The sequence below is a fragment of the Nelumbo nucifera genome, chromosome 1 (assembly GCF_055504915.1).
Source record: "Nelumbo nucifera cultivar China Antique chromosome 1, China Antique-T2T, whole genome shotgun sequence".
In the NCBI taxonomy this organism is placed as follows: domain Eukaryota; kingdom Viridiplantae; phylum Streptophyta; class Magnoliopsida; order Proteales; family Nelumbonaceae; genus Nelumbo; species Nelumbo nucifera.
Window position 1 is genome coordinate 20,243,418 of NC_142649.1, and position 10,037 is coordinate 20,253,454.

Consider the following 10,037-nt stretch of genomic DNA (forward strand, 5'->3'; position numbering starts at 1 on the left):
TTTATTCCTTATGAATAATCAATTTATACAAAAAAATATAAAATAATTAAATAAAATTGCAAAAAAAATTATTAAAAAATAGAAAATAAAAAATTACAATTGAATTGAAAAGGTTTACAAATAACTTACAAAGTACAAATAAAATTGAAGCTTTCAAAATTTCCAATGATCTAAAAAATTTTACCGGTCCCACTTTCCTCTTCTTCTAGTGATACATTGGATGACTTGTCATGCCCTCCTTTATCTTGTAGTCTATCTTTTGCATTTAACAAACCTTTTAGACAAATGTACATCTCTAATGTTTCATCTATCGTCCAGATTTGGCTCCTCCTCTCATCTAACAGATTAATACCCTGTTTTCTGCACTAAAATAATATCCAATGCTACTGTAGACATTGGAGGGGCTAGTAGATCATATGCCATGGCAGAAAGTATAGGACAATTATTTTTTATGCTTTCTACCAAGTTAAAATATCAAAATTTTCTATGTTGGACATCTAATGGCTAGTGCCAACAATATTTTGATAGCAAAAAACACTTTTACATTTATTGCACTCATGCTCTTTCCCATTACATCCTTGATGGTAAAATATTTACAAATATTTGGTTTTCTTTATTTCTTCTTCTTCTTCTTCTTCTTTATTTCTTTTGAAGGGGTTACACAACGGGGGGGGGGGGGGGTAGCCCATCCCCCGACCTATAACTTCCCAACCCAAGTGTAGGCGGGATTTGATCCTAAGTCTCCTCTATGACCAGCAGGAGCCTTGTGTTGTTTTCTTTCTTGTTACCTTAAAATGTTTAGGGTCAGCATTAGATTAGATTGGGTTTAAGAGGGAGTCTGAGAGGAACAGACCATTTTAATAAATATTAATATCTAAAATTAATAAAAAAATCCAACTAACCAGGTAATTGCACTTGGGTCCTTGAAGTCCAATATGCCAATTTGGTATTTCAACTTGAATCCAAAGTTTCCTAAATTGCCAACTTTAACTTGAGACAAAGCCTCCTTCTTGTTGAAATTAAAAAAAAAAAATAGAAGTATGAGAGATTGAGAGTATTATAAGAATATGAGAATGAGAGTGTATTTGATTGTTGTTTTGAAGAAAATGGGTAAGGGTTAGGGTATTTATAAGGGTTAGAAATAATTGAATTAACAAAAGAAAAACTGTTATAAATTAACCATTTATAGCTGTTGAGAGGGGCATTTTGGTTATATATAAAGTTTATTTATCACTTTACTTGAAATGTCCCCTAAACTGACTATTTATTGCTGCTAGGGGTGGATTTTAGTCATCTTTTGCACCCCTTTTGGTAAAATAAACAAAATACCCCATCAAAATACCTACTTAATTATAGCTATTGCCTATTGGGCATATTTTTGCCATTATACCCCCTATATAGCCATTATATAATGGTTAGTTTCAGCTTGGTTGGACCATGCCGACATTAGCCCATATAGGCCATATGTGGCTCGACCATTTTTCATCTATAGTTATGTTATCAAAAAATAAAGTTTTCAAGTTATTATTATCATAGGTAATTATAAATTTCAAATATAAGTGGGTTAGGTCAAATCATGGTTTTAAAACTGTTATTCACTGGGTAGTCAAACTGTTCATTTCAACATTGGAACCGATCACTTATTCGGTTCTGTTTTTTACTTGACTCGGATTTTTCCAAAAAATCATCGAATCAGTCACTGAACTATTGATCTAGACGGTTGAACCGTTAAACTGTTCGACTTAGACAATGATTTTTTATTTTAATTATTTTTTTAATTTTGGGTAAATTATATATAAGTACCCTAAATTTTCAATTACAACACTTGAGTACTCTGAACTCTAAAAAATAAACACTTGGATTCATCCGTTAGTATTTCACTAGTTAAACATTATATAGTGCCAAAACCACTCTTCTATCAATTAAACTTATACGGTCTCATTAATATCATATATGGTATTAGTCATCATGGGAGAAGTGGCTAGTCCCTTGACTAACTTAATAACCTATACGGTATTAGGTAGGCCATATAAGTTTAACTAATAGAAAGGTAATTTTGGCATTATGTAATATTTAATTGACGAAATACTAATGGATGGACTCAAATGTCTATTTTTGAGAGTTTAGGGTATTCAAGTATTGTAATTGAAAGTTAAAGGTACCGATATTTCACTGCCTTTAAAGTATAAAGTACCTATTCGTAATTTACCCTTTGATTTTCTAAACTTATCCCAAATACATCCGTAGAGCTGTTCATAAAATAAAATAAGCTGACCAAACCAATTAAACCAAAACCGATTCAACCAGAAGTGGGTCAGTTTTAAAATGAAGTTGATCGGTTCTAGTTTGATAAATGTTATGATGAATCAATTCGGTTGCGGGTTTTTTTTTTTGACAGAAATATAAAAAAGTTCAAACTCGGTTTTTTGCAATTATTGATCGGTTTCGGTTGGCCTAATAATGAACCCGACAGTGTCGGTTTGGTTGGCACAAATAGGTAAAACCGAACCGACTCGATCCGTGTACAGCCCCAAGGCGGTTCAGTTTCCGGGTCGGCTCCTGAACCTCGGTCAGGACTAATAAATGGGACGATACTTTTTCCACTTCTGTATCATCCTCTTTTCCAACATCTGATATACTGAATGCCATGCTGCGTTTAGCCCGAAGTTTACTTGAGAGAACAACAAGTGGGCTTGCAAGACATAGAAGTTCTGCCTTGAAAACCCTAGCCATTGGTTTTCTTCAAAGGGATGAAGGATCAAAAAATGGTAACAGAAAACAGGAAGAAGGCTTTGTCTGTCATTTCTCTGGGTCAGCTTCAAGCCCTAGCTTGTCAATATGGAGGCGGAAAAAAGAGATGGGAAAGGAAGGTCTTATCATTGTTAAAGAACTTAAGAGGTTAATGTCTAATGCAATTAAGCTCGACCGATTTGTGCAGTCACATGTCTCTCGCCTCCTTAAGTCTGATCTTTTTGCGGTTCTGGCTGAGCTCCAACGCCAAGATCAAGTTTTTCTCTCTATGAAGGTATGGGTTTTAGTGAATTTGATCATTTCTAGTTTGTTCTTTTTGGTTTCTATTTGGAGTTTGACTTTTATGAAATGATAAAAGAAAAAACAATGTGGAGTATGGTATGGATTGTTTTCTTAGTTGTTGAATTCTTTTTTGCTGTTTTTTTTTTTTTTTTTTAATTTCATTTGTTTTCCTTTTGGTAACTAAAGTTTTTCGAGTTCTTTTGTAACATGGCAAAAGAATCGAGTGAATCATTCACCGGTCACCAAGATGGTGTTGTGACTATTAAGCTTTTTCCTTGTTCCTCGTCTTCCTACGTGAATTAGTTCCTATGCTTTTGGCATCTGGGATATGGTTGAGGCGTTGCAATTCAGATTTTCCCTATTAACACTTTCCTTGAGATCTCTTGACTGTGACTGTGATACTGGAAATTTGGAACCCTCTACGTATCCTAGCTTGTACTCTCCTATATGATAAAACACTAACAATGGACTCAAATTGTTAAATAGCAATAAGGTTATGATTTATGCAAATGTTTTTGATCCCCTGCACACAAAATGAAGTATAACCTTTCTTGAGAACTAAACTCAGCTATGCCTTATTCTAATCAATTTGGCTTGACTAGACACATCCTCTCCCACCAGTCTACATTTCATTTTTCAAAGTATTAAGTCCTCAAGGTCCTTAGCAAGCCTCCAATACGAGACGTAAAGGGGTTTTGAGTCTTTTCAGGGGGTTGGCAGGCCAAATGCTGATACCCCACCAATTTTGGAAAAAAAATACTAGAACAAGTTATAGGCTGTCAAACACCTCATACACAGCTTCATGCATATCGGGTGTATTGATACTTTGAACCTTGGCCCTAAGTTCTTTGTTTCTATTTCAACTGACATTCTTTTGCATCTCTCTTTTCCTTCTAGAGCCTTCTTTCAATGTTTTCTTAGAAAATAAGGAAATTATTTTAGGCATTATGATGATAAGGTCTTTGAGGCTCCGTACTGCTTTTACAAGACAAAGGAAGAGAAATGGAAAGACTTGATGTTAAATTAATCCTGAACATAATCCAGTATAATGGCTTACGACCTTTTTCCTCCTTTTTCTCCTGTATTTTTGTGGCATTCAGATAAATGCTTGATACCATATTTTGTAAGGACTAAGGAGTTCCTCAATAATATTCTGTATGTAAGGACTAAGGAGAATAAAAATGAGACCCCCGCAGGAGACATATAATAGTAATATCAACAGTCCAAAGAAAATTTTATTACACTTGGAGGATGTTGGATCCACCTTTTGAATGTTTCAACCAGGGGTGAACCATTCCAAATACCAACAAATAGATAGGAACTGTTGAATTATAGTTTCCTATTTGTTAGTCAGCAAATCATCAATTCACCATGTACAAAGTACAAACCATGCCAAGCAGCAGCTACAGAGGAGTTCTCTGAATTTTCGCATTGGTTCCATTGCTTATTCTAGAATGAGTCCTAAATATTTTCAAGTTCTCAGTTCTTGAAAGCTGTTCTGTTATGCTATATTCCAATCCCATTCCTTCACTTTATTTTCAACATTTAAACTGCAACTGTAATTTGTAATGAATTTCAAACATTTTGTTCTTAATTGTAATTTTTCTAGAACTTGAAATATTTCTAATCCATACTCAGCCTTATTCATGTGCTTAACCTTAGATGTCTCTTTGCCTTTCTATTTGAGTATAGTATAGATCACATCACATATTTTTGTTTTTTGGATGAATAACACTATTCATTAATGAAACAATGAAAGCTCATTTCCCATGAATGAGTTTCTTGTTATTTGACTGGTGATTCATCCTCTTAATTTTGATTTATGAGGATTAGAGTTAGCTAATATCCTTTATGTGGATTTCTATGACTGGAGATTGCTCATATGCTTAAATATATTAAATCAATTTAAGTTATCTAATTAATTAATTTATTGTGGATTTCTTTTGTGTTACTCAAGGCAGATTTATAATTTTGGGCAATCAGCCCTTTCTATGTACTTCCTCTTATTTGAGAAACTCAGAAAATCATAATTCATAAATAACATTTTTAATGCTTTAGCTCTTGACTTCTCAAGTTCTCATGACATGGACTCTGGTGCATCTCAGTTTTACAAAGTTGAAAACTGATTGGTTAAAGATCTTTGCAATCAGAACTCTTGCATTAATATTCTTTGGCCTAAACTAAGGATTTAAAACCTAAGTTGCACCCTAATCCATGCTATTGATGTAGCTCAAGTTACAAGAAATAATATGGAAGATATAACTTAAAAAGAAATAAAAGAGAAGAAAGTGGATGGATTTTTTTTTCGAGAAAAGGCAAAGTATAGGATTTCATTATCAAAAAGAAACCCTGTACAACTAGAGCTGGGTAATGGGAATGCAAGAAACATCCCTCCTATTTTGTTTAGACATATTGACCCATGGCTGTTTACAAAAAGAGTAGTATCATGTACAAAAAATGAGCTATAATTATTTCCTTTAAAGCACTTATGAGTTGCTAGTGAGAGTGTAACTTTCCAATTATTTTCTGCACCACTGACTATGTTGACCTTTCCTTGTTTTGGAAAATTCTTCCATTCCTTTACAAGCCTTATCCCAACTATATGGGGTTGGCTACATGAATCCTGTTTCGCCAATCTGTTCTATTTAAAGCCATATCCATTGTTAAATTAATAGTGCTTAAATCATTTCTTACTACTTCTACCAATGTCCTTTTTGGTCTACCCCAAACTCTTCTATCCCCTACAATGTGTAATAAATCACTTCTTCTAATTGGCGTAGTTGGTGATCTTCTACTCTTCTATGCACGTGCCCAAACCATCTTAGTGTACTCTCTCTCTAGTTTTACCACCTATTGGAGCTACTCTTAGGTTCCTATGGATAACTTCATTCCTAATCCTATCCTTTCTAGTTTTTCCACTCATCCATATAAGCATTCACATTTCTACCACACTCATTTTCTAGAGGTTTTATTTCTCGATTGCCTAATACTTTGCTCCATACAACATAGCCAGCCTTACAAGAGTTTTATAAAATTTTCTTTTTAATCTAAGTGTTATTCACCTATCATATAAAAGTCCTACCGCCTCCATTTTTCTCATCCTGCTCTAATTCTTTCGGTGACAACCTCTTCAATTTCTACCTTGTTATGAATTATTGAACCAAGGTACCGGAAATGTTCACATTGAGTTATCTCTTTTTTGTGGTAATAAAATATTTTTTTTTTTGAAAAAGAAAGAAAGTACAAAGGAGAATGACCAGAAGTCACATTAAGTTATCTGTTAGTCTCCAATCCTAAGTGTATTCTCATTTACACTCTTATTATTACTAAATTTACATGTCATATACTCTGTTTTAGTCCTACTTATTTAAAAACCTCTTGTTTTTTAAGGCATTCCTTTCCTGCCATATATCCCAAAAAACTGATGTAGGTAGTATGCTCCATGCAGCCTTACCTTGAAATGTTCACATTGAGTTATCTCTTGGTCTCCAATCCTAAGTGTATCCTTATATATACTCCTATTATTACTAAATTTATATGCCGTATACTCTGTTTTAGTCCTACTTATATAAGAACCTCTTGTTTTTAACGCATTCCTTTCCTGCCATAACCCAAAAAACCGCTGCAGGTAGTATGTTCCATGCAGCCTTACCCTTCATGCATAAATCTTGCAACCACCACCTCTTCAAAATTCTGCAACTGATGTTGGCCAGCATGTACCCTTCTCCGTTCTCCAAAGTACAAACATATAAGCAAAGTCACAATGGATGAGAAGGTAATCAACAGTTTCCAAGTAACCCTTACAAGACACACAATTTGTTCTGTTCAGATTCATTCCTTTTTTCATTAAGTTTTTTTTTTTTTTTTGGATCAGCAACACAAAGAAGATTTATTAGAGTACAATAAGGAATTGTGGGCAAAGAGAAAGCCCGAAATCACTTTCAATATTTACAAAACAGCCCATAAACATGGAATGTCTCTGAATGCCTTGTTTAGCTAACCCATCTGCCATGCTGTTTGCAGACCTCTTAGTCCACTTTATTTGGATTGTCATATCTTTAGAAACCTGCTTGAATCACCTGAATTCATTCTTTAACTGCCAAAGTACTCCTTCCCCCCTTTTCAGCCAGTCCACAACAATTCTGGAATCACCTTCAATAATCAATCTGTCAATCCCCAATTCTTTGGCTTTCTCCACCCCGTACACAGCTGCCAACAGTTCTGATCTCACCGCATCTCCATGTTGAATAGGGCCTGAAAACATGGTTAGAATATTTCCATTTTCCTCCCTGATTACCCCACCAATACCCGAAGGTCCAGGATTGCCCATGCAGCTGCCATCAAAATTTAATTTCTTCCATCCAGCACATGGAGGTGACCAGACCTCAATTATTTTTTGTCTTCTAGAGGATGAGTGAGCTATTGATCCCCATGAGCTAAAAAAATCTTCAATTTAAAGACTGCAAAAAGCTTTTAAGTTTTCACCCAATGTGCCACCCTTAACACAGCTTCCTTACTCCTTTCTTCATTAAGTTTTCTCTGGTAAGTACCTGTCTTTTACCCTTTTGTCTTCTCTGTTAAGGTCCACCTGGCTCTGTCATGGGGTGTAATTCCCAGTCATTCACATTTCTTTTGAACTGAAGTGTGCAAACAATGCTCCCGTTCTGAACTTGCATGCAGTCTGCTACTCTTGCATCTTCATCCACTGCTATTTCAAAAAGATCCAGAAAAAACATCCTTAAAGGGACTTGCACCACACCAACAATGCTTCCAGAATTTTACCTTCTGCCCATTTCCAATTTCAAACCTCAATCCTTTGTTGAACAGACTATACACCTGTTCTATTCCCTTCCAAACAGAGCAGCCATAAATTTGAAAGACATCTCCAGGTTCCCAGCTCATGTTTTTTTACGGCATACCTAGCCTGAATGACCCTCTTCCATAATTTACCCTCCTGTTCACCAAACCTCCAGGACTATTTTCTTAGATTGATTTCCTTCAATCTCCTTATCCCCAAATCTCTAGCCTTTTTCGGCTTACACACCTTTCTCCAATCAACAAGATGAAACTTCTTTTCCTTCTTCCATCCCTTCTATAAGAAACTTTTCGTTTTCTTTCTAATAGCAGATCCTATACTGGAATTGGGCACAAAGACAGAAAATATACAGATAACACACTCTTTAACAATGTATGAAATTTTATAAATAAAACAATTGATTACATGTAACAAGATTCAGGGACTCACTTACCCAAAGAAGATGGAATTCACTCTCTCAAGAGGGAACTTATTGAACTTTTGAAAGAAAAATTTTGGATATATAAAAGAAAAGGCAATATCTACATCTCTCATTTCCCATACTTGAAGTTACATGGATTTTCTATGGAAAAAAATATAGCTGTTGGAGCATTTAAAGCAAAACCAGCTGTTGACTGCTACTTAACTAAAGCCCCACTTGCAAACTAGCTGTTGGAAAACCATTGACTAAAATAGCTGCTGGAAACCTACTAGTGAGTTCAAATGTGGTTTCATCTTGGAAATGATTTGGTGCTTCTTGGCTCATGGTTTTAAGCTGTTTACCTATGTTAGCTTTTTCTCGGCAAAAAGCTGAAATATGTTTTTTCTCGGAATACCCTAGAGATTACTCTTTTGTGCTTCCTTGGCACATTAGTTGGTGTATTCTGCATATCTTTTATGGTCAGCATAAATTTGTTTGTTGAATCACGTTTCTTTCCCTTTAGTTGTAGGATATTACTCTATTTTGTCTCATAGATATGAAATGTAGAGAATGGCTCATTGTTCTGGTCTCACTCATCCTAGAATATAACAAATGAGCATTATTTTATTTTGTTTTTTTGCTGCGAGCATTACTTGAAAACTGGTTTAGTGCATTTTCAGTTTCATCTTGTGGTATTGTTTTTAGTGTTTATTTCTTTAATCTTTCTTTTTTTCCCCTACAGATATATGATGTGGTGAGAAAAGAAATATGGTATCGCCCAGATATGTTCTTTTACAGGGATATGCTTATGATGCTTGCTAGGAACAGAAAGGTGGATGAGGCCAAGAGAGTATGGGTGGATTTGAGGAGGGAGGAAGTCTTGTTCGATCAGCACACTTATGGAGACATTATCAGGTCCTTCTTAGACAGTGGATTGCCTTCTGAAGCAATGGAGTTGTATGAAGAGATGAGGCAATCTCCTGATCCTCCAATCTCTTTGCCTTACCGTGTTATCTTGAAAGGGCTCATACCATATCCTGAATTGAGGGAGAGGGTAAAGGAAGATTTCCTGGATCTGTTTCCTGATATGATCGTCTATGATCCACCAGAAGATCTATTTGATAATTCAGAAATTGATAAGAGAGAGCAAAGATGATTAAGGATGCCAAATTCATTACAGATGCACCCAAATTTTGCTTTCTTATGCAGAGTTCTGAAAGGCAAAGGCTCATCAGAGGCAGAACTTTCACAAGGGAGAGATTATATACGGGTACTTGGACATTATTCAGTGTTTATGAAGGCCTTGTAAGAACACACAGAATCGTGTTTGGTGAATACATCCAATCTAGCAAACATTTTGGGTTGTGGAGCAAGTTATTGAAGGTGAGATGTCTTGTTGTGACAGAAGAAAAGAAGATGGTCAGCCCAATCTATGTCGCCTATACAAGGCAAGGACATGACTGGACAATTGTCTGTTTAAACTAAGAGTTGAAATATCCAACACAATACGACACCCTTGTACAGGTATCTGGGTGTCATAGAACCCAGTATGTTACTTTTAAAACAGTTCTCTCTCTCTCTCTCTCTCTCTCTCTCTCTCTCTCTCCCTCATTTAATTACCTTATCATTTGATAGGGCAAAGAAAAGTCGAGCATAAAAAAAAAGATTGAAGAAAGGTGTATTTGACATGATTTCATTGTTCTATTATTGTAGGAGAGCTAGAATGGCCTGAGCCAATGCAAATTCATGCAATCATTCATCAAAAGAAAAAAAAAAAAAGCAAATTCA

General features: G+C 35.3%; 1 protein-coding gene across 1 annotated transcript; it reads left to right on the forward strand.

The window, feature by feature from the left end:
• Positions 1-2,614: 2,614 nt before the first annotated feature.
• On the forward strand, positions 2,615-10,037 carry LOC104605855 (Pentatricopeptide repeat (PPR) superfamily protein). Its single transcript, XM_010270793.3, has 2 exons — positions 2,615-3,025; positions 8,992-10,037. The coding sequence occupies exons 1-2, from the start codon at positions 2,648-2,650 to the stop codon at positions 9,403-9,405; spliced, it is 792 nt and encodes a 263-aa protein (XP_010269095.1). The 5' UTR covers positions 2,615-2,647; the 3' UTR covers positions 9,406-10,037.